This window comes from Carcharodon carcharias, chromosome 7 (assembly GCF_017639515.1).
Source record: "Carcharodon carcharias isolate sCarCar2 chromosome 7, sCarCar2.pri, whole genome shotgun sequence".
In the NCBI taxonomy this organism is placed as follows: Eukaryota; Metazoa; Chordata; class Chondrichthyes; order Lamniformes; family Lamnidae; genus Carcharodon; species Carcharodon carcharias.
The window spans coordinates 137,887,408-137,913,580 of record NC_054473.1 but is presented as its reverse complement, the minus strand read 5'-3'; the positions used below and the strand labels follow the sequence as shown (position 1 = coordinate 137,913,580).

Sequence of the window (26,173 nt, the reverse complement as noted above, 5' to 3'; positions counted from 1 at the left end):
TATATGGCTAGTTCAGTTCAGTTTCTGACCATTGGTAACCTCAGTATGTTGATTGTGGGAGATTCATCAAGGGGCGATGGCTAGATTCTCTCTTGTTGGAGATGGTTATTGCTTTGCATTTGCATGGAGTGAATGTTACTTGCTACTTGTCATCCCAAGCCTGGATATTATCCTGGTCTTACTGAGAACCTTTCTCCCTCTGGTCCTCCTCCCTTTTTGAGCAGCTTGGCCTTCTCTCTCTTGCTTCTGATCATTCTCCTTATCATGGTGCAGGCCAAGGGGATAGCAACGAGTGCACCCAAGACTGGGAGCACGTAACCTGAGCAAAAGTTGTAAACTTCACCACATGCCACACCACTTCTTGACTTTCGCAAATTTAAAGACAGTAGAAATCATCAAACGCTTCTACTAACTCAGCCAGAGCTAGTGGAAATCGGTCAGCAACTAATCTGAAAGCAGTTCATGACATCTTTCCCACTGCTAATCATATGTTGAACTGCAGGAGGATAAAAGAGTTTGTCAGCTGGAGTGTTGAGGTCGAAAATGGCACCGCTGGTGCCAAATCACATGTTACCCATTACATATTGACTGATGTCACAATTTGGTGCATGTTCCTTGTGCCCATGCTAATACCATTACCAGAATGTCACCTGGTGCGGCTAACAGAAGTGCGTGCGGATACCATTTAGGACCTGAAACAGCATTTTCAGCATGGAAAATATGGGCACTATGCTAATGTACCTTGTAATTTTATTTTAGTACATGAGCGATTTCTTTAAGTGCGCAACCTTTTAAAATTTTTTAATGCTCATTAATTTAAAGGAGCTGACTTGTGCGCAGTCTGTGGTGGGTCTTTCAAATTGATTGCAACATGCAACTGAATTCTGCGCTCAATAATACAAAGCTTTGGGCCTAGTGCGTACCTGTGCTTACTCTGCCTGTTTAGGTCAGTGCTCACCTCTGTCTGTGCACTATCTGGAACTGGAGAGGTCATCCCTGGACGTGTTTGATGGCTTCAGGAAATAGAGGAAAGAAATTTTCATCAGCCTGTAAACATTTGTGCTGTTCAGGTCTTCTGCTAACAGAAGGTTGAGATAAGGCAGGCAATTGGGCTGCCCAAACTGTTTGTTTGTTCTCCTGACCTGTAGCCTCAAACATACTGTTAGTTGCAGTCAGAGCGATGCAAGTTTAAAAAATGTGAAAGCTTCACTCAGCAACAGATGACCAAGGGGCCTCCAGACAATTATCTGTCATTAACCTTCATTAAACTAATAAAGAAACAGAGACAGACAATCTTAGAAGGAAAATTGTTGGTGTAGTTTAAAATAGCAAGCACCAGTCGTAGTTGTTGAGTCAGTTGTTTTTAGGTGAGTTGTGCAATTGAGATGTGAGGAATGATTTTGTTTTTCTGTATCTATCTCTCCTGATAAAATCTTTGTTCAGGGTTTCTGAATTACCTGAACTTTTTGACCCTTAACTTTGTTGTGTTGGCCAACTTGTAGCCATTTATTTAAAACTGAAAAGGTTCACCCCGAGTACACCACATAAATTGACTTACTGGAAATAAATATATTATCCATTTTGATTATCATTAACTTCATTTGCCTTATTGATCTGTCCATAGAAGAAGGGAGTAATAAAGATAATATTGATTTTTTTGTTCCTTGTTTTATTTGCCAATGGGCAATTTTATTAATTTTTAGTTTTATTGCCAGCTCTTTTTAATTTTTTTTTTAGACAAAGCTTTTGCTGTGTGAAATCAATAAGACAGAATGGTCTTTAGAAAGAAAGCACCAAGTTGTACACTGTCTTTTGCCATTCCTTGAGGAGCGCCAGGAACTGAGAAAGAGCTGGATGGCAAGGTAAGGTTTTTGTTAAAAGTCATCAGATATTTATAGTAACCACTGCTTCCTGTAGTGTATTTTTGTCTAATCGTACCAATTTCTTAATGAAAGAAATCAATAAAGACAATAAACACTAAAATTAGTTGATATTATTGTCTTTGTTTGTGAGGGAGGGTTTGTTAGTGTGTGGGGATTAAAGAAACTGGCTACAGATCTTGCTGACCCTTACGTTGGACATTTTAATCAAAGGCAGGAGCTACCGCTTAAAAAATACATCTATTCATCGACAAAGTGCTGAAGTGTCTTGTGAAAGTTTAGCAGCAGCAGACAGTATACAGGTTGTTAAAGCTAAAGCTGAAAGAAAATGTCTGGAGTGTGGTTTTACTAATTGTCTTGAAACTTTGCTGGAAAGTGAGCCCTAGAGGCTGATACACCTATGACCCCTTTTTGTTTGATGTTTTCCTACCCAATGACCCATCTTGAACATGTGATGCATGAGAGTAGCACCAACAGATTGTTAACATACACCTAAGTATACCTCGTCAAAGCTTTAGGTTGACTGTTACTTATGATGCGAAGGCGACCCCTGTCATCTGAACTAAGCACCAACAATGCTAGCTATCAACTGCCCAATGTTGAAAGCAATAAAACATTTGCCATGATACTTCCATGCTGTTACAGCAGAGCTCAGCCATTGTGTATGTTGTCATTACATGGAAAACTATGTGTCAAAGCAGGAAATAATTAGCACTTGTATTTTTCTAAAAAATCAGGTAGTTGTATTACACCAATTTACTTTCACTGGTGAAGGGAATCAGCTGGATTTGATAAGGGTAGCCCTCAACCTCCCACTTCCTGAATGTGTTGATGTGACTACATCACATGTGGTAAAGGCTGCAGTTTGTTTGCCACAACATAGCTTCTGATGGGCAATCTGTTATAGCTGTTCAAGAGGTGCTCAGGCCATTTGAGCTGAACATTCTTGACCTTTTCAGGGAAAAGGTCATTACTTGGTCAATAAAATGAGAGGTGTTACGGATGGCAAGCAAACATTAAAACTGCCAGCTGTGAGATTTTAGAACACATTTGTCTGTCTGTTTCTGTGTCCGAACTGCTGTAGACTGGTAAGGTCAAAATACAATAATGAAAATTATTTGCAGATTACACTGAGGCTTTACCACATTAGCGCAGTAAACATGCTGAATGCTTATTGAGGCAGGATGCATTGGGCTTGATAAATGGACTGTAAAGATGCCCATCTGGCTTCTAGGCTGCCTTTTTAGGGGAGGACAGATTCAGAAAAAAAGGCATGGTGGATGTAGATCTACTGACCCATAATGAATCAAAAGTATAGATTAAGAAGAAAAAGTGTGAAGGAAAGGGGCAAGTCTAGTAGAGGATGAATATATGATGAATGAGAGAGGGAGGTTCACATTGTGATGAATAGGAGGAGATTGATTGTAGGAAGGCAGACCATGTTCAAACTGAGAGCACAGTCTTAAAATGCTGAGAATGAAGCTCGACTCTAAATGAAGATGTCGAACTTTTAGTTGTGCTTGATGTTCAGCTGCCCGGGAAGCCCTGTGACCCGAGTGCATTTTAAGTTATACTGGATGCCTTTTGTTTGCATGACCCTTCGTGCTTCCCTACCTCCGTTCTTCACCTGTGTCACTTTTGTCTGCTAGTTTTGAAACAAATCGAGGCTATGCTGAATAGCTGTGAGCCTGCTTGCAAACAATAGAAACGCTGCTTGATTAAATGCTACATTTTAACAGCCACCAGTTGTTGTTTGATTCCTCCAGAACATTTTCCTGTCACTGTCTCCCCCTTTTGAAACCTTATACCTCCTCCTTATCAAGGATAACTAGGATATGTTTTTCTTTTCTTCATTATTCATTGTGATGGGTGTACTTGTGAAGGACAATGGAGAGATTTTTTAAAACTAAGCTGTAAGATTATTTTGGAATCCACAGGAGAAAAGAAAAACCTGGATAAATCAGCAGCCTACTGAAAATGATGAAGTAAAGGCCTGGGATTCAGAAAGCTGGGACTTTATAGTAAAGAATTAGGAGTGTTAGTGTAGAGGTGAAAAGAGCTTCTGTCTGCTTTGCTAAAATTAATTGTGCAGAGAAGCCTAATGAAAGCAGCTTAGAAAAAGAACAGTTGTTCCTCGTTCATTACTAATGAGATTTTTCATTAAGTTAAATTGCTATTGGCTCGTTGAAAGGCAGAGTGAGGCTCTAAACCCTGAATGGACAAGTCTAGCTGGCTTACAAAGCACCTAAGGAGCCACATACAGGTATTTGGAAATAACGGCGGACTTGTCGACAGATGTTCAGGAGATCGTGTTGGTTAGACTCATATTTCTCTTCCAGGCAGCATATACTATGTACGTCAGTCCAGGTGCAAGGTGGCCTTGCCAATAAAATGTCTCCTCCCAGCTCTGAAGCTCATCCCCACATCAGGGTGCGGGGGGCTGTAATTAACACTCAGAAGGTTCAAGCTTTACTGGAGTGACGTGTGCTGTAATGATGGTGTTAGCTTCCTTAATTTCCCAGTTTCATCATCAATTATACCATGTGTTTCAGCCAGTTGGTGCTACCCTCCCATTGTTAATTATAACCTACAAGACTGTTTCAGTTAATTTTATGGCAAGCATATTGTCTCTTCAAGGCTCCCGAGCAGCTCATAAATTATCTTGAAGGTGAAATGTAACTTGGGGAAATAGTTATGAAAATTCCATCCATCTCGCTTAGGAGGCGCAGCTGCTACTGTCAGCTGCATTGCCACTGCATTGTGAAGGAATTATGGTGGGTCAGGCCTAGGAGGCTGGGCCCAGGCTGTCACCACAGAGGAAGCCTGTCCTGGCCCTGTCAGACAAGCACCTTCTGCCTATCCCCTGTGGCCTCTCCTTTCAAGCAGTAAAAGGCAGCCTGTGCAGGTGTACAGTCCCAGAGCTGTCTGTGTTCGTTATTTAACAGGAACCTTCTTTAGGTAGGCAGGTATACAAAGACCTTCTTCTTCACTGCTGTCATGATGAGGAGTGGCATTACAACCGGTTGAGGTACATAATTTGCTAACAGTATTATGTTCCCTAACCACCACCCCCCCCCCACCCCACCAAATCAAAACAGTTATTAAAGGATCCTGATTGAAACCTTAACAATAAAATCATATTAACAAATTTAAGCGCAGAGGTGCTGTTCTTCACCTAATTTACAATCATCCATATTTGTTTCTTTTTACTTTTATTTCAGCTTTTTTCTCTTCTCTTACTGGAGTGTGATTTAATAGATCTGGTACATTTGGGTACTTATACACCTGAATTTGGTTTCTAACTAGGCAGCGCCTTCTTTACTTGGCTCCTGCTTGGCTGGAAAACTAATTGACCTCTAGGAAACAACTTGTGAATACCAGGACACATGAATGTACAAAAGTATCTCAGCAGTCAGAAATTTAAATGTTTACAAAGTGAGCATGGAGAAGTCCCTACTCTCTAAATGTTTAAGTTGAGCATAATAGATATTCAAAGTGCCCATGCATCCTACAGATCCTGTGAATATCTTGCAAAACAGGTTTATTGCAGCACAAGATTCATATCCCATATATCATCAAACTGCAGCAATCTGAAACTACAGCCTCCAGGGAGTCTAACATCATTTCACTCCTGAGAGAAATTGGTGGCCGACTCCAGATTTACATTGCCAATTTAGTATTGTTGTGAAGCAGACATTAAAGTAACTGTGTAAATGCATCTCCCTATAACTCTCAAAACTAGCTGTTCTTCACATTCAAGCCCAGACTCTGACTGCTGATGGATTATTCAGGTGTGAGGAGGCATCACAAGCAGAGCTCCATTCTGTCCTCCCTTCACCCAGTATCCAAATCCATGTATTTTCCAGTGGGTGAGTCATGAGCTACTAGTAATGATTGGGAGCTGTAACCATGTGGCTAATCCTGAGGCCAATTGTAATATGCCTAATGCCATCCAAACTGAGATTGATTACTTCAAACTGTTTCTGGCCTTTAAAGCTCAATATCAAGCTAATTGTTGTTAAGTTTAAAATGTTCACTGTAAGGAAAGATTACAAAGAGGCAGCTCGGCAATGTGAATACTGGTGTAATAATATACTATGCCACAGAGTGATAGAATACTGATAGAATACAAACTTCCGTTAAGAGGCGTAGGTATCAACTGAATATTGTTCTATGATTAGAGAAGCATGGCTCATCCCGTAAGATTGGAATTAATTCAATAGCGAGGCTGTGAGACATTGAAAAGAATAGAAGAATCAAGAGAAGTGGAAAATAAGTTTGAAATTAATGAAATTTAATTGCTGCCCCAGTGAAAAACACAAGGCCTGGGTCAACAAATGGCTAGAAAAGGCTTCCCAATTCAGCAAATTGATTCACTGAGTAACTGAATCATACAAACCAAGAAGGCCTCAGATGTGATCCTGGGTTGGGGCTGAGTAACCAGATGAGCAATAGTGGTGTTAGGGATACTACAATTGGTTTCAGTGCCTCTGATGTGAGGGAATGGGTAGAAACTCAGCATTTTAGCTCGAAGTGCACCTAAGAATGACAGGTGAGGATGGGATCAGGCACTCTTGTGGTCAAATAGCCTGACAACAGTTACTGTTGAGTGTTGTCACACATGAATAATGTAAGAACTTAGAGAGGTGCATGTGGGGTGCAAGTTATATCCCATACAGGTTATAAACAGGACTATAGCCCTCTACTGGAAGGATATGCACAGAAAATGTAATTGGGGTGATTTCAGTCACGTTTTTAAAATTGGATATTCCTGATGGAAGTGAGGCAACAGAATCAAAACTTTGAGTGTGGTTGACCCAATGTGTTAACAATCTCACTCGGAATGCTCGGATTTAAATCTGGTTCTTAAAAGCAAAGTGGGATAGAATCCATGGGGTAAATTTTCTCCCTGTTGGGTGGGCTGGTCAGGAGCGGGCGCAGGTGGCACGCAGCCGATCACGGGTGGTGCCATTTTACGTGGTTGGGCCAATTAAGGCCCGCCCAGCGTGACATGCACCTGGAAGCACTCAGTGCTACCTGTGCAGGCAGAGGGAGGAGGGAGAGTCGGGACGTGCGCTCTTTCGCACATGTGCGCGAAAGAATGCAGAAATCTCCCTGAGGCACAGAGCTGCCTCAGGGAGATTAATTTCATTATAAAACATTGTAAAAAAAAAATAATAAAATCACTCAGCCATGTCCCCTCATGTGATATGTTTATGAATTTTCATAAAACATTTTATTTAGTTAATAAACCCTTCATGAAACCTCATCCCGCCTGTGGATGAGGTTCCATGAAATATGCGAAGGCCGCCTGGGCTCTTCGCCTGCCCGCCAACCTTAAGGTTGGACGGGCACCCCTGACAATAACTTTAATTAGTTCATTAATTACCTTAACAGGCTTTTGACAGGTCTACAGGCACGTAGCCGACTCCTGTGTGCGCCCACTGAACTGAAGATCCCGACGTCACCACACGTAATTTTACGTGGGCCCTGCACGTCAAACAGAAGATTCTGCCTCATAGTCTAGAAATAGTGAAACTCCTAGGGTCTAGTGACTGTATGGTTAAATATGGTTTAGCAGTCAGTACCAATACAATCCTGGATGAAGACATAGTAGTTATGAGCAGGTGTGGTGTAGGGAGCCCCAGGAGTGGATTATGAACATGGCTGATGATTTCATTGGTTGCAGCAGAGGTTATTAAACCAGGCTAAAACAGGTAACAGCATCACCACTGGAACAGTCGAGAGTAAGTGCTGTTACCATTACCATTATCATTACTATGTTACCCATTGATTTCAATGTACTGGAAGTGTCACTGTATTGCCATTTCAAAGATTTTTTCATGTAAGATATAAATTTTAAGATTTAACTCAAATAAATGCAAAGGAATCTGGAAAGTACTGCTGAAAATCTTTCAGTTGAGGGAAAACGTGACTTTTAAAACTGATATGTTGAAGTTGCAAGATATTTTGTGATTTATGGAAAACAAATTTAACCAATGGACCAAAATGGGTGCTTTAGGCAACTAAAATGGGAGTAAGAAAGAAAATTAAACCAAAAAAACATACAAGGGAAAGGAGAGAGGTCAAACTGTTGGAGGAGCACAATAATTCTTCAAAATAGGTTCAAAAAAACATTACAGTTGGAAGAGGGATCCTAGAGCAATGTGCCCTCTAACTTTTTTTGTAGCATATGGTTTATTTAAGTGCATACACCCCTTTAAGTTTTTTTGTGCAGCCGTGTGTGCATGGTAACTTAAAGGACCTGACTTATGCATGATCCTAGAGATATGTATAAGAAAAGATTTGCTAGATTTTCCCCTGCTGCCTATAAACAGGTAAAATATATAGTCCATAAAGCTGAATATTAAAACAGCATTGCAGTTTTTAATAGTAATAGTGTAGTTAGAAATAAAATTGGAACCTTAACCTTTGTTGACCATGAATTTGGGCAAATTAAAACAGTAGAAATTGTATATATTTTCTAGAAATCTTTACGATGTAAGATAATATTGACTTGCTATTCAATTTTTATGATACATCCACTTTCATTGAGAATTTTGAAGTCATTGAGGACTGGTGAGGTTCCATAAAAATATAAACAAATGTATGTCTGTACTTGAAAAGGATGATGTGCATATGAGCGTTGTTCATAATTTTCTGTAATACTTGGGAAATTCTAATCAGCATGTGGTCAAATTTCTAGTATACCTGATGGGACAGGTATGCAAGGGCTCATAAAATTATACCTCCCAAGATGATGTGATTACAAGTCTGACTGTTAATAGCAGATGAAATAATAGGAGAACTGTCCAATAGGCTAGGCTGAAAAATGATCTGGTGGCAACAATTTAATAAAGAAATAACCAACATGGTGAACCATCCTGCCTGGTAATACAAATAAAATAGATAATGCTGCTTATTTAGCTGGTCATAAAGCTATTTGATGAGTACCACATGAAATACTTCTAATTAAGCTAAAAGCCACAGGAATCCAAAGTAGAAAAAGTATTCCAGAGAGGCACAATGAGAGACTGGGTGGGTGTGGGTGGAGTTTCCCAAAAATCAGTACTTGGAAATCGATGTTGTTTTGCATGCCCTTTAAATGTCCTGGATATTAGCAACATACTTGAAATAACTGCTGGCAACATTAAAATCGAGGGAACAGTTGAGAAAAGCTACAGCTAAAGGCTTAATCTTTTGAATACCAGGCTTACCCTTTTGAATATCTCGATCGAACCTGCCTCCACCACCCTCTCAGGAAGCTCATTCCAGACTCCAACCACCTTCTGGGTGAAAAAAATTTTACTCACATCACTTTTACTACCTTTGTCAATTATTTTGAATCTGTGCCCTCTAGTTCTTGATGCTGTCTTGAGTGGGAACAGTTTCTCACTATTTACCCTTTTCATTCCCCTCAGGATCTTTAATACTTCTATCAAGACTCCTCTTAGCCTTCTTTTCTTCAAGGAAAACAGTCCTAACTTCTCCAATCTACCTGTTTCTGCACCCCCCTTTAGAGTTTCTCGCTTTATTTTATATTGTCTCTCCATATTCTTTACAGAATCACAGAATCCTTACAGTTCAGAAGGAGGCTGTTCTGCCCATCAGGTATGCACTGGCCTTCTGAAAGAGCATTCCATCTCGTCCACTCCCCTTCCTTATCCCCATAACCTTGCACGTTCTTTCTTTTCAGATTTCAGTCCGATTCCCTTTTGAATACCTGGACCTTACTGCCAAAATTAATCACTTCACACTTCTCTGCATTGAACTTCATCTGCTGCTTGTCTAACCAAATAGTAGTTTAAAGTTGAAAAATGTACATATAATTAGACAACAAACTGAGTAGAATTGACATATGATACTGAGAAATGGACTTTGAAATAATAGTGGGCTCATCAATTTCAGTTGAAGAAGCAATTAAAAACAAACAGAATGCTGGGATGTATCACGGTGCAGTAATGGAATATCTTTTATGTTATGAGTTATGCTCATTCATGCTTTAAAGGCCAGATTACACTTGGTTTATTGTGTTCAGTTTCAGTCACCACACTGCAACAAAATCCACAGACATTGAAAAAGGCAAAGAGACAAGCAACAAGATTCCAAGTGTAAAGGAAAAAAGTTAGGGTGAAATACAGGCGAAGCTCAAACTCTACATTTTAGAAAGGAAGTGGTTAAGAGTGACCCTCAATAAGATTTATAAAGCATCAAATCATATAGCTAAACCATATAACATGTTAAAACAAGTCGTGGGAACAATGAGACAGAAACTAAAATGAGTAACAAGTAAACTTGAAACCAATATTAGGAATAACTTGTTTATTCAGAAAGTGGCAAGTGTTTAAGTTAAATCTGCCAGAGGGAATGGTAGGGGCGAAAACATTAGAGACATTCAAAAGGCAGTTTGATGTTAAGGAGGAAGAGCTATAGTATTAGTAGGACAGGTAATGGTGGGCCAAATGGCCTTCTCTCACTTTTAGCATTTCTTATGTTCTAATGATATGCATTTACTCAAGCAGTGAATTTTCCAGGTGGACACACACTTCGGGGAGGCCGTTGAGTGAAAGGGAGAGGGATAATTTTACAAATCTGTATTGCTCATCAGAAACTTTTGCTTGCCTGCTGAACATATTGTAAATGCACATGGATGTAATTTTCTGTAATAATTGGGAAATTGTATGCAGCACACGTGACCAAATTTCTAGTATACCTGATGGGATAAATATGCAAGGACTCATAAAATGATACCTCCCAAGATGATGTAAGGATAACAGTGAGAACATATCCTATCATGCCAATTTTGCCCATGTCCTAGCACCATAAAAGCACAACACCACCCTGTCCCCTCAGCCAAGTTTCAGTCAAAGGTACCTGGAAGGAAAATTAATTTGAGAAAAAAATGTTTGAAACCACAAAACATGCTTATTTCATGTTGCTACAAGGATTAATGGAAAGGAGCAGTCTGACTAGCTCAAAGATCAGACATTAATGTGTGTAAAAACCCACTTTCTTAAACTGGGTGTCATGGATCAAAAGCGGCGCTGTATGCGAGTTCTTAACAAACTCTCACACTGCTGCACTGAAAGAACAAATTTGAAAATTGTCATGTATACTAATGGTTATAATGAGTGCCCCAGGGTGTTCTATCTGGAATGGGGAACCTGGCGCTGATTATTACACTAACCTGCACCTCTTCCTTTAATCATCTCTCTATACCCTATTCCAGCACAAAAAACATGCTGGAACTAGTTTTGGTTGTTAAACCACCAATTAAATCTTTATATTTCTTTATAAACTCTTTATGTTTCTTTGCAAACCCAAAAGACTAAAAAATAAAAACCATAATATTTTGGGGGGAAAAGCAGAGAACGTGAGATGCTGATTTTATGTTGAAATGTGTTATAGCAAAACTCCAATGTTTGGAAGTATTGCACAACTTCATGGCTTTTCCTCAGACTGCTCGGATGCCAGAGTTTTTTGTCAGTTAACTTGATGGAACAACATTGATGCCGTCTTATTTACATCAAAAATAGGTAACTTCCAGAAGGTCCTGATGTTTTCTGCTGCAAATCTTTCTGTGCCCCTCTAAACATGGTGGGCTGTGCAAATCACTTTATGGTCTAACAAATGGGCAACTATAACCTCTCTATACATTACCATCCCTGGAAGATCCCATTGCTACTCAATTGTAACTAGACTATACTCTTTTACTCATGTTTCTACCTGACTGAGGCAATGGTCATTCTTCTTAAAAAAAATTGTAATATATGCGTGTAGTGAAAAAGTTGAAAACAGTCAAGTTTACTAGAACATTGGAAAGAAAGAACTGCTAACATTGAAAGAGTACATCTACCTTACTTAAAATACTTGTTTTATAAAATGTTTTTTTCAAATTTTCATTTTCCTCCTATATCCACCGCACACTATTCCATGATTGTAACCATGAGGTCCTCAGACCTTGTTGATATGACTTTTCAAAGGGTCTCAAATGTACCTCAGCTAACACCCATTTTTCTTGTTCTCACATTTGGTACTACTCTCATAGCTGGATCATAAAATTGCGGGCTAGAGCTCCACATCCACATCCAAGTTTGAGCACAGGCTGACACTCCCATGCAGGACTGCGGGAATGGTCATTGCTAGAGGTGATGCTGTTTGAATGACATGGTAAATCCAGATTCAGTTCTGTTGAATCCGGTGGATGTGGAAGATCCAGTGACACTGTTGAAAGAAGAGCTGCAGGTTCTCCTACTTCAGGCCAGGTTAACATTCTCTTTCAGCCAACATCATCTAAAAATTGATAGACTGACTGGCCGGCTTTCATCTCATTGCTTGTTTGTGGGACCTATGTAGAATGCTTTTATGCCTTCAAAAAGCAATTTATTGTAATGCACACTTTGACGTACGCAGCACTAATTAAACATGATTGTTACTTATTACATTTGATTATTTTTCTAAATACTGTTTTGATTGGGTTGTAATGAATTTTAAATAGTTCCAATTTATGTGCATAAAAATTAGCAGTTAATACTGCAAAACATGCTTTAAACCTTTGTTTACATAAATCACTAGTTCTACATTATAAGGGATCCAGAATTGAGGAAACAAACCCAAGCACTGGATCCCAGTGAGCCACATGTTCATAAATAAGAACATGGGGCACATTTTCTTGTCAGTTAAACACTAGAGCGAAAGCTGATCTGCATTACTGGAAGTGCATGACTTGTAATTTTGAAATACCTATTTTATTCTCTTTTGGGAAATTGCACTGTCTATATCAGATATAGGTACTAGGAAGGAGCCAAAGACTCAGTTTAGTAAATAACAGAGGCCAGTTTGGATTTCATCATATATATAATTAGCAGTGATGAAAAGAAAGCTTCTGGCTTCAGTTCAATCCTGTACTGGTCAGAAACAATGAGGAGACCTTTAACTTCAAATTCTGTCATTAAGAAATCTGTCTCCTCTTTAGGCTGAGGCAGACTGGCATTTCTGACAGAACGTGTAAACAGATGCAAGCATTGTTACTAATGACAGGTGATTATAAGTGGCATGGGTGCCAGGGTAATTAAACCATTCCTTGACAGCAACATTTGGTGCTGTGGTATTCCTGCATTAGAATAATTGTTGCAGCACATTTTCACCTGCTAGGCCACAGCTTCGAACATCATTAATTTTGTACTGGAACATGGTGCCTAGAGAAATGGACTCGGGCTCATTTTCTGCAACACTATATGCTGGGTGCCCAGAGTTCTTCAGAGTCTTGCAGCGGCAGCAGTTCTGTCAGTGTTGTATGACGAGAAGCATTTTGCAGTAATGACAGACAATGGCTATGACTGACAGAATCTCTGAGCGAATTGAGCAGCTTCAATTACGAGAGAAAGAAGGTTACCTGGGATAAAACCAAATGGTCCAATTGTGCTAGGTTCTGACCCTTTGACTTCAACTCATGCTGCAGTAAAGCAAGCAGGTGATACTTTTACCGTCTATAAGTCACGCTGATAAAACTGTTTAGATTTTGTGTTTGAAAAGATCCGACTGCGGCATGTTTGTAAAGTGAAACATGATAGTAAAACAAAGCCAGTGGCGCAACTCATTTTCTTCTCTCTTACGGGCAGAAAGTGGAGCATTGTCATTTTGCCCAGGAATTTGTCTGCGACATAGTTTCCAGAAATCAATACAAAAATAAATGATTGTTCCCTGAAGTTCCCCCACCCTCCTGCTGTGACGGTTATATTGCTGCTATTCACCTGTAGCCAACCTGACGCCAGTGTAAATGGGAGAGCTTGCTGTCGAGAGTATCTTCTTTTTCTGTTGCCATTCAGTATCAAGTGCACTTCTGCACTGGGTTTTGAGCCTGATGCCTGAAGCTTCAGATAATGTTATACCAAGGAACTTAATTAAACTGTCTCTGTCTGCCCTCACTTGACTGCCTTTATGATATCATTTAACTAACAGACATTCCTAAATACTGAAGCTAGTAGCAGCATGTCTCTGGCGGGAAAGGTAAAATGAATAAAATTGTTAATATGTGCTAGCACCCTTTTCAACATGCCAGAGAAATACACTAGTACTTGCTCTTGTACTTTTAGCTTTGTAATTTTTTGGCATACTGATTATTTCATAGGTGTAAAATAGGTGAGAGGAAAAATTCCCATGAAACAAGCATCTAGTTAGATCCATTATATGGGTCATCTATATTATAAAGATGTAAATAAAATTATCCCATCAATCTCTGCACAAAACTTGTGATCTGTTAAATAGACTTATTTAGAATATTTAGAGATCTCTTTCTATATTATCACAATCTGATAATGTCAGCTTATACTCAAAATATTTTGCCATGGAAAATGTTAGATCTTCTCAAGGGCAGCATAGTGATGGGATGTGCTGTTGTATCAGTGTACTGCATTACAAAGTGTTACAGTGTGTGATCCTCTGTGGAATATGTTTATGATCTCAGCTATGCTAGGGGGAGGACTCAAAATTGAGGTTGGACACTTACCTTCAGGTAGCAACTCTCTGCCTACCATCTTGGTCACAACATCATACATGTGCAAAGAACTCTAAAAAGTCAGCTTATTGTTCTTCTCTTTTAGTGTTTTTCAAAATAGCTTCTGGCACTATATGCTGGGAATTTTTCTTCTATTCTTTTAACACAGGATGAATTACATCAGAAAGAAGCCCATTAAACCAATTCAGTTGATTGCCATCAGACATAAATGTCTCTCCAAGCATACTGAAATTAATTAATGTAATTCACTGAACTATTAGACAGCAACATATAGGCACATGTGCCATTAAGTGGGGAAGTCCAAAAGTTGTGGTCAGTGATTCTATGCTTCCCCATAGGGTGCACTGGTGAAGTACTCCAGAATTCAATCAAGTAGTAATGGCTGAACTGATGAGAACTGAACTTTTTTTTCTTCATTCATGAGATGTATTTATTGCCGACCCCTAATTGCCCTTGAGAAGATGGTGATGTGATGCCTTCTTGAACTGCTACAGTCCATGTGGTGTAGGCACACCCACAGTGCTGTTACAGAGGAAGTTCCAGGATTTTGACCCAGTGACAGTGAAGGAACAGCGATACATTTCCAAGTCAGGAATGGTGTGTGGCTTGGGGAACTTGCATGTGGTGGTGTTCCCATGCATCTGCTGTCTTTGTCCTTCTAGGTGGTAGCAGTCATGGGTTTGGAAGGTGCTGTCTCAGGAGCCTTGGTGAGTTTCTGAAATGCATCTTGTAATGGTATACACTGCTGCTACTGTATGTCAGTGGTGGAGGGAGTGAATGTTTGTGGATGGGGTGCCAATCAAGTGGGCTGCTTTGTCCTGGATAGCGTCAAGCAGGCAGATGGAGAGTATTCTATCACACTCCTGACTTGTGCCTTGTAGATGGTGGACAAGCTTTGAGGAGTCAGGAGGTGAGTTATTCACTGCAGGATTCTTAGCCATTGACCTCCTCTTGTAGCCACAGTATTTATATGGCTGGTCCAGTTCAGTTTCTGGTCAATAGTAACCCCCAAGATGTTGATAGTGGGAGATTCAGCAATGGTAAGGCCATTGAATATCAAGGGGCAATGATTAGATTCTCTGTTGTTGGAGATGGTCATTGCCTGGCACATGTGTGGCATGAATGTTAGTTGTCACTTGTCAGCCCAAGTTTGGGTATCATCCAGGTCTTGCTGCATTTGGACATAGACTGCTTCATCTGAGGAGTCATGAATGGTGCTGAACATCACGCGATCATCAGCGAACATCCCCACTTCTGACCCTATAATGGAAGGAAGGTTATTGATAAAGCAGCTGAAGATGATTGGGCCGAGACCTCCTGCAGTGATGTCCTGAAACTGAGATGATTGACCTCCAACAACTGCAACCATCTTCCTTTGTGTTAGGTATGACTCCAACCAGTGGTGAGTTTTCTGCATGATTCCCAATAACTCCACTTTTGCTAGGGCTCCTTGATGTCAAGCTCAGTTAAATGCTGCCTTGATGTCAAGGAGTTTCTGCTCTTTTGTCCATGTTTGAACCAATGCTATAATGGGGTCAGGAGCTGAATGATCCTGGTGGGTAGGTTATTGCTAAGCAATGTGCTGCTTGATAGCACTCTTGCATCACTTTACTGATTTTTGAGAATAGAGTGACGGGGCAGTAATTGGCTGGGTTGGATTTGTCCTACTTTTTATATACAGAACATACCTGGTAATTTTCCACATTGCTGGGTGGATGCCAGTGTTGTAGCTGTTCTGGAACAGCTTGGCAAGGGCGCAACAAGTCCTGGAGCACAAGTCTTCCGAATGACCTGTGGGAGGAGAGACATAGGCAGAAGCGGCACAGGGCCAGCAGAAAGTCCAAGGCATAAGGGGTCGCAGAAGACATAAGAACATAAGAAGTAGGAACAGGAGTAGACCATTTGGCCCCTCGAGCCTGCTCCCCATTCAATAAGATCATGGCAAATCTTTGCCCGCTCGCTCAAACTATCTATATCCATCTGCAACCTCCTCATGTCCTCTTCACAACATACTTTTCATATTCCCATCTACCCCCATAACCTTTGATTCCCTTGCCTAACAAGAACCCATCTACCTCTGCCTTAAAAATATTCAATGGCCCCGCCTCCACTGCCCTCTGAGGCAGAGTTCCAAAGTCGCACAACCCTCAGAAAAAATTTCTCTCCATCTCTGACTTAAAAGGGTGACCCCTTTTAAAACAGTGCCCCCTAGTTCTGGACTCACCCACAAGAGGAAACATCCTTTCGATGTCCAGGACATTCAGGACCTTGTATACTTCAATCAAATCACCCCTCGCTCTTTTAAACTCCAGTAGAAACAAGCCCAGCCTGTTTAACCTTTCCTCGTAAGACAACCCAACATTCCAGGTATCAATCTCGTAAACCTCCTCTGAACCTCCTCCAATGCATTTACATCCTTCCTTAAACAAGGAGACCAAAACTGTACACTGTATTCGAGGTGCAGTCTCACCAATGCTCTGTATAACTGAAGCATAACATCCTTTTTTTTATGTTCCATTCCTCTCGTAATAAAGGATAGCATTTCATTAGCCTTCTTAATTACTTGCTATACTTGCATCATGTACTAGAACACCTCGATCCCTCTACACCTCATAATTATGCAGCCATTCTCCATTTAAGTAATACTCTGCTTTCTTGTTGTTCCTGCCAAAGTGAACAACTTTACATTTTCCAACATTAAACTCCATTTGCCAGATCTTTGCCCACTTGCTCAACCTATCTATATCCATCTGCAACCTCCTCATGTCCTCTTCACAACATACTTTCCTACCCATCTTTGTGTAATCTGCAAATTTAGCTACCATGTCTTCGCTCCCCTCATCTGAGTCATTGATGTAAATCGTAAAAAGTTGTGGCCCCAACACAGACCTCCATTGAACTCTACTCGTCACATCCTGCCAATCTGAAAAAGACCCATTTATGCATACTCTCTGCTTTCTGCGAGCCAGCCAATCTTCTATCCATGTTAATATGTTACCCCCTACACCGTACACTTTTATTTTCTGTAATAAGCTTTGATGTGGTACCTTATCAAATGCCTTCTGGAAATCCAAATACAGTACGTCTACAGGCTCCCCTTTGTCTACAGCGCATGTTACTCCTTCAAAAGCTCCAATAAAATAGTTAAACATGATTTTCCTTTCACAAAACCATGCTGACTCTTCCCAATTGCCTTGAGCTCTTCTAGGTGCCCAGCTATAACCTCCTTATGATCAATTTTAATAACTTCCCCATGCGCTTTACCTCATTAGCCACCTCTTTTAAGACTTTAGGATGTAGCCCATTGGGACCCGGAGACTTGCCAGCCCGCAGCTCCATCAATTTGTTTAGTACCGCTTCCCTAGTGATTTCAATTTCACCAAGTTCCTCTCTCCCTTTCACCTCCTGATTTGCAGCTATTACTGGAATGTTTTTTTGTATCCACTATAGTGAACAGAAGCAAAATATTTGTTCATTTCTTCTGCCACTTCCTTACTATCTACTACTATGTCCCCACAGTCACTCTGTAGAGGACCAACACTCACTTTACATACTCCTATCCTTTTTAAATACCTTTAGAGACTCTTGCTATCCATTTTTACATTTTGAACTACCTCCCTTGCGTACTTTCTCCTGGTTAACCTTTTAGTCATTCTCAGCCATTCTTTATGTTCTGACCAATCACCTGTCCTGCCATTCATCTTTGAAAAGTTGTCTGCTCTTACCTTAAGTTTGATGTTTTCTTTAACTTCTATAGGTTGCCACGGATGGTGGGTCCTCCCCTTAGAATTTTTCTTCATAATAGGAATGTACTTATTCTGAATACTCTGAAATATCCCCTTAAATGTCTGCCATTGCTTCTCTGTTGATCTATCCTCTAACCTAGTTCCCCAGTACACTTCAGCTAGCTCAGCTTTCATGCCCACATAGTTGCCCTTATTTAAATTGAAGATATTAATCTTAGGCCCGCTCTTCTCCATTACAAACTGGATGTAATATTCAATCATATTGTAGTCGCTGCTACCTGTAGATGCCTTTACTCTGAGGTCATTATTATTGTATAATCACGTTATACAATACCAGGTCTGATTAACCTGCTCTCTGGTTGGTTCCAGAACATGCTGTTCTAAGAAACTATCTCAAAAGCATTCTAAGAATGCTTCATCCAGGCTACTACTGCCAATCTGATTTTTCTAATTTATATGTAGATTAAAATCACCCATGATTATTGCTGTCCCTTTATCACAAGCACACTATTTTCTCTTGAATACTTTGTCCTACAATGTGGCTACTGTTAGGGGGCCTGTAAACCACTCCCACTATTGACTTTCCCTCTACTATTCCTCATCTCTACTCAAACCTATTCTATATGCTGATCTCCTGAACCAAGGTAATCTCCAACTATTTCACCAATGCCCTCTTTGATTAACTGTGCTACCCCTCCAGCTTTACCTAGCTTTTTGAATGTCAAGTACCCCTCAATATTAAGGACCCAATCTTTGTCATCCTGCAGCCACATCTCTGTAATTGCTATCAGATCATATTTATTTACTTCAATGTGAGCCATCATTTCAATTACTTTGCTATGAATGCTACACACATTCAGATGGAGAGCCTTCAGTTTTGTCTTTTTGTTACCTTTGTAACATCTAGCCTTGACTGTTGATGTATTCTAAGGTTTTTTTCTCTCTGTCCATTCCTGCCATTTTCTGACCGTCATTTTTCATATTACTATTTTGCTGTCCTGTCCTGACTCTACACCTTGAATTGCTATCTCTACCCCAGCTTGATCCCTCACCCCTCTTGTTTAGTTTAAAGCCCTATCTACTGCCTTAGTTTTGCGATTTGCGAGGACGTTCGTCCCAGCATGGTTCAGGTGTAAGCCATCCTAATGGTAAGCCCCCACTTTCCCCAGTACTGAGACCAGTGCCCCACAAATCAGAAACACTTCTCCTGCACCAGTTTTTGAGCCATGCATTTGTATCTCTGATCTTATTTGTCCTATGCCAATTTGCACATGGCTCAGGTAATAATCCAGAGATTATTACCTTTGAGGTTCTACTCCTTAATTTGATAGCTAGCTCTCATACTGACTTTGCAGAACCTCTTTCCTAGTTCTACCTATATCATCGGTACCTACATGGAACACTATCCTGCCGTCAGGGTTTACAAGCAGCAATGCACCTACCTCAATATGTCCAAGGTGCAATGCCGAAGGAGGCTGCGCCTCTCCAGGAAGACAGTGACCTCCATTTGTCATATGATTGGGCCTGAGATCACTTCCAACTGTGTGCATGGACACCCCTTGCCAGTAGCTTTGAAGGTCGCAGTGGCCTTCAACTTCATACCTCCAGCAATTTCCAGGGGTCAGCAGGGGATCTTTGTGGAGTGTCCCAATTAGCTGTCCACGGTTGAGACAAGCTGGTGACAGTAGCTCTGTTCAGGTGGGTAATGACATATATCCATTTCTATATGGACAAGGCCAGCCAGGCTGAATGAGCCAGTGGGTTTGCGGCGATTGCTGGGTTCCCCCGGATCCAGGGTGCAACTGACTGCACACATGTGGCCATCAAGGCAGCAGCTGGTCAGCTGGGTGCCTTCATCAACAGTAAGGGATCCCACTCAATGAATGTCCAGATAATTTGTGACCACAAGACGCATATTCTGCAAACCTGTGCAAGGTACCCTGGCAGCTCCCATGATGCTTATATCCTCATACACTCCCAGCTGCCAAGGCTATTCAGTGCTCCAGCCCAACTGGATGGATGGCTGCTGGGTGGCAAGGGCTATTCTATAAAAAGGTGGCTTATAATGCCTCTCTGCCACCAAGAACAGAGGCAGAGCAGCATTGTAATAGGAGTCATGCCTCCACAAAGGCAGTGATAGAGAGGACCATAGGTCTTCTGAAGATGCGCTTCTGATGCCTGGAATATTCAAGAGGAGTACTACATTAACCCCCCAGAGCGGGTGTCACCAATGGTGGCGGGGATACCAAAGACCCCTTGATCCAACGTTCCTTCTGTTAGGCTACCAAAGATCTGCTTCCACTTCGTACCTGGGCTTCTGCCTCCCTCCCGAATGTCTGAAATGACCCTTTCATTTAAACCCAAAATCCACTCAGTGTCTGTACAGTTAAGTTTATAGTCACTCATGTCCAGCATTAGATATTGGCATGCCTTGCACCAAAAAAAGGTGAAGCATACTCAGGCCATTAAGACAAAAGCAAAATGTATATAATTTTGACACACTCCAAATGAACATTACCATATCTGATGTTAATGCCCACACCAGTAAACATATAAACAAAACATGGCAGGACAGAAGATCACCTATGAACAGCACCTCTTGTGCTCATGGTGCCTTAAACTTACATTTACGAGTGCTGCATCTTGGTCCCAACACCGTTCCCCCCCCCCCCCACTTCGCTGGCAGTGGCATTGGAGGCAGCCTGCTGTCTTGTTGGCCTTGACGACCTTGGTGGTCATCCTTTGGCCAGTGGAACCTGTCCTGGCCCCGCCTGGGAGGGAGCAGCCAGAGCCATGGCTAGCAGCCTCATCAGATGCCATGGTCACTGAGAGAGGGGCAGAGGAGTTGCTGCTGTCACCCAGAGCATCGAGAGGAGACTGCTGAGATGACAAGCAGCTTATGCACCAATGTGAGGTCGCTCTAGTCCTCCCTGCTCGCCATTGATGGACAGTCACCTAGCTGGGATACTGGCTGCCTCATCCATCTCCCACACTGGCAATGACCGCCTGAAGTCATTGCCTGTGTGAGAGCTTGCAGGTCTAAATGCAACCCCAGAAAACCCTCATTCTGTCCCTGGAGCTGCCTCTCCATGAGAGTCGCCACTCAGTGGAGGAGGCAGTGTCTTCGGTGATGAGGGCCAATGCAGTACTCATGCTCCACATGGATTCCACCATAACAGAGACCATGGCACCCATACCCTCATGGCTCTCCACCAGATCCTCCCACATATCTCAATGGACATCCAGCATATGCCGCCTAATAGATGACCCCAGAGGCTCACCATCTGCCTTCGACTCAGCATCGTCTTGGTCTCCAGCAGCCCTCCGACTGCCGTCACCATGGGCACTCTCTGCCTCCGCCTGTTCTTCAAGCGAGTGTGAAGTGTCCTCACCACCGTGCACCAACATACTAGCTGATGATCTAATGTCCAGCAAGGTGCTGGTATCTGCACTGGTGTTTGGTTCAGAAAGTGGGTGTGATGCAGGTGCACCTGCCCACCAATCCTCTGGCATCAAGGCTGGCTCTTTGGGGTCCTGTGATTGGGTGCGCGCTGACTAATCTAAGGGAGAACAACAATATGTCATTAGTTTAAGTCATCAAACTGTCATTGTGCGAGCCAGGCGAGGCGTCCTGGTGAGACAATGGAGATCTGCATCCTGGTGCCATCATCTTTCAATGATCAATGGGGACTCCAGGTTTGAGGCTCCCATCAATGAAGAGACTACACAAGAATGTTTGCACAATCCAAAACTCTCAGCTATGTGCGCTGCACTTTTACCTTCATCTGACACACCTGGCTTTCCACAACCAGCTGAACGAGGTGGGTGGTGCTCCAGCTTCAAAGCGTCAATTTCAAACCTCATCATGATTAAGAGGTTTGTAGGGCCTCCACCAGTCCTTGACCTCTATGTTGTTATGGCTCCTTTTCTCCTGAAAGAACAGAGGAGCATTGGTTAGTCCATTCTCTACCTGCAGTAACATTGCAGCCTGGCCAACTCCACCTGAGGAACACCTTGCAGGGCACATCCGAGTCATGGCCCTTGAGCCACAGGACACACAGTCCAAGCAGCCAGGGCTCACCCCCTTGGCCAGCTCCGGCATCACTGACAGTTGGCACTCAGACTCTTAACACCCCTGAGCTCCACAGGGAGACGGCCAGCCCTTAAACACTTGACCGCACTGATCCATGCCAACATGGTACTCACCCTTGCTGAGCGTGGCAGGATGTTGAACTTTTTGTGGCACTGCATCCACGTGCGCCTCACAATGTCGTGGCTGCTGACCTCGGCTGCCATACCCTCCCAAGCTTTTTTTGGTCTGGTGTGGTGGCCTCCCTCCTGCCATCCCTGGGAGCCAGGGTTTTCTGCTTGACACACGCTCACCTCGTCCACAAGGACCGTGAGACACTTATCCAAGAAATGGGAAGGCCAAGGGGTCACCTGACCTGCCATCCCACCTGATATCTCCAGCCACCGGTGAGGCCATTTCTCCAGTCTCCAGACCGAAGAAAGATTCTCCCCTGGCAGCCTTCAGGGAGCTGTCTCTGCCGATTTGCCAGCCAGGTCGCCATTGGACAGGCCCGCACCCCCACCCGGTCCTCCCCAGTTATTCGGAAGTCGACGCTGTGTGGGCATTAATTGGCCAGCCTGTGTGAAATTGCAGTCATGGACTGATTGCATTTGGGGACCTGTTTCCCAGGCCCACTGATCTTGCGCGCCCAATGAGGGAAAAATTCTGGCCTCCTTTACTAACATCTGAGGGCTTGTGCCAATTTAATTCACTCCACGTGATATCAGAAAGTGCTGAAGACACTGGATGCAGCAAAGGCTATGAATCCTGACAACATCCCTGAAGTAATACTGAAGACTTGTGCTCCAGAACTAGCTGTGTCCCCAACCAAGCTGTTCCAGTACGGCTATAACACTGGCATCTACCCGCAAAATTCCCCAGGAATGACTTGTCCAGAAAAAGCAGGACAAATCTAATTCAGCCAATTACTACCCCGACAATTATCAGCAAATTGTTGGAAGTGGTCATTAAGCGCTCTCAAGTGGCACTTAATTTGCAACAATCTGCTCATTGATGCTCAGTTTGGGTATTACCAGGGCTACTCATCTCCTGACTTCATTGTAACCTTGGTCCAAACATGGACAAAAGAGCTGAACTCAAGAGGTGACTGTCCTTGACTACAAGGCTGCATTGGACTGAGTGTGGCATCAATGCACCCCAGCAAAATTGAAGTCAATGGGAAACATGTGGGAAACTCTCCACAAGTTGGAGTCATACTCCAAGGAAGATGGTTGTGTTTGTTGGAGGCCAATCAGCTCAGTTATAGGACATACTGCAGGAGTTCCTCAGGGTAGCCTCCTCAGCCCGGCCACCTCCAGCTGCTTCATCAGTTACCTTTCTTCCATCTTAAGGTCAGAAGTGGGGATGTTCACTGAAGATTGAATAACATTCATTACCATTCACAACTCCTAAAACACTGAAGCAGTCAGCGTCCATATGCAGCGAGACCTTGGACAGCATTCAGGCTTGGCCTGATAAGTGGCAAGTAACATACATGCCACACAAATGCCAGGCAATGACTATCTTCAAAAAAAGAGAATTTAACCCTCTCCCCATGACTTTCAACAGGATTGTCATCTCTAAACACTCACTGTCAACATCCTGGAGGTTGCCATTGACCAGAAACTGAACTGGACCAGCCATATAATTACTGTGGCTATAAGAGCAAGTCAGAGGCTGGGAATTCTGTGGCAAAGAATTCACCTCCTGTCTTCCCAAAGCTTGTCCACAACCTACAAGGCAGAAGTCAAATGTGTGATGAAATACTCTTCACTTTGCCTGGATGAGTGTGGCTCCAACAACACTCAAGAAGCTCAGTACCATCCAGGACAAAGCAGCCCACTTGATTGGCAGCCCATCCACCACCTTAAATATCACTCCCTCCACCACTGATAACAGCAATGTGTACGATATACAGGATGCACTACAGCAACTCATCAAGCCTCCTTCAACATCACTTACAAACCTGAGACTTCTATCACCTTGAAGGACAAGGGCAGCAGATGCATGGGAACACCAGCACCTGCAAGTCCTTCATGCTGACTAGGAACTGTATTGCTGTTCTTTCACTGTCGCTGAGACAAAATCCTGGAACTCCCTGCCCAACGGCAGTTGAGGTGTACCTCAACCAGATGGACTGCAGTGATTCAAGAAGGCAGCTCATCACCAACTTTTGAAGGGCAATTAGGGATGGATAAAAAAACCCGGCCTTGCCAGCAACTCCAACATCTCCTGAAAGAATAAAAAAGATGCACAGCACTTGCCAGGCACCACAGGTAACCATTAGCATGCCACAGTTCATATAGCATGGTACTTGCTCTTCACTGTTTGAATGAGGTGCTCTCTCACACAGATTGATTTCTTAGAGGTGATACTGTACTTGAGGATTTTATGGGTAAAAAGATTGGACCTTGAGGGGATAATCAAAATCCAACTTCCCAGCTGGTATCCCATGCAATTGGGTGGAAGCCGCCATCTTCATTGACTTCAATGAAGAATAACATTGGTGAGAATTTAGAACTAGCATTGTGCCCAGTCTTGTTAGTTTCCCAATGGGTGAGTTAGATTAAAATTGCCCCCGTGGTTAAATTGTGGCCTGGCTGCAATTCTGTACTTAAGAAATTCTGTGTGAATTCAAAAGGATTGTAACTGACAGGGATGGGGGGATACCCTCTACTGACAGTCAATTTTTGACTTAAAGGTCTGTGAAGTAAGTAATTCAAAAGACTCAATGAAACTCAGCTGACTGCTATGTCTGTCCAACCTTTTCATAAGCTGGCTCACGGCGACTGTGTTATGTGAATTGACTTCAACAATTGGCTGTTGTTGCTTTCTGTTGTAAATGACTTGAAGTGCGAATAAATTTGTCTGGTAATTTGGTACACTAGGAAAGTGTCTGACATAAATGATATTAATTATTAGAAAAGACATGGGTGCACATCCTTTTTGGACACTGATAAACAATAAATGGATCTATTTGCAGAGGACACGTTATCCCAGATCACGCTTGCAGACAAGGTTTTGTTTCACCCTATAGGAAGCTTGACTATGGGAACTAACTATTATAAATTTTTAAAAGAAGATACAGAACATAAAGAGTTAGAGACAAAAGTACAAATATGAGACTAAGCATGACTACTCTTTCAAAGACCCAACACAGGCACGATGGGCTGAATGGCCTCCTGTCATAAGAGTCTATAATCCTGTTGCTTTGGCACTGTAAAATGTATCTGGCAAAGAGATATGACTTTATCTTTTTGAATGAATCACTCTTTTATCATTAAATAAAACTAGCAATATGCACATGGCATTGCTCACAGTCAGTGAGAAGATATTGAGTTTTATCCCATGTAACATACAATAATGTATTATCAGAGCAGTTGTTTTGAAATGATTGGATTGAATAAATATTGTTTTTATTTAAGAATATTGTGGAATTATTAAGTATTTTGGGGGTTGAATTCTATGATCACATGAACATTTATAAAATGTGTAAATCAGTGCCCTTGATTGATATATTTTTGTTTAACTATGTAGTTAATGTTATACTTAATATTTGGTTTATATTATCCCCTGTCTAAAGCCCAAAGGAATATGATCGGGGAGATGTTCTAGACTGCAGGTAGGAGATAGGGTGTATGTACTGCATCTGGGGAGGTCGTAGGTGTCATAATGCTAGAGAGATATAGATGGGATTGGGAGTAGCTTAAGAATTATAGACAGACATGATGGAAAAATTGTGACAGAAGGAAGGAAGTAGCTATTACTTTAGAGGAGCACAGGAAGTCTAAGAATTTTAACATATATAGGTTGTTCTTCTTGAACTCAAAATGTTGCCTCCTGTATGTTTTTTTCTGCTTCTTATATCCTTATGCTAATATTTTCTTTACAAAGACCTCAAAATGATGAAACTCTTTAGTCTTTGCTTCATCCTACTATCTGCACACTTTTAAACCTCAGT

General features: G+C 42.0%; 1 protein-coding gene across 14 annotated transcripts in view; it reads left to right on the top strand.

Annotated features, from left to right (window-relative positions):
- fto (FTO alpha-ketoglutarate dependent dioxygenase) overlaps positions 1-26,173 on the top strand; it is a 426,363-nt gene that overhangs the window by 159,355 nt on the left and 240,835 nt on the right. For 9 of the 14 annotated variants that reach the window (XR_005943489.1, XM_041191082.1, XM_041191083.1 and 6 more), the window contains one exon: positions 1,738-1,862. The exons of 3 other annotated variants lie outside the window; for them this stretch is intronic. Coding sequence is in view for 10 of the 11 variants with exons in the window: in XM_041191082.1 (XP_041047016.1) it covers positions 1,738-1,862 (125 nt within the window). In the remaining variant the exon portion in view is untranslated. Of the gene's footprint in view, positions 1-1,737; positions 1,863-7,277; positions 7,423-11,928; positions 12,229-26,173 lie in introns of those variants that run through there. 2 more of the 14 variants (XM_041191087.1, XM_041191084.1) reach the window with 2 other exon arrangements.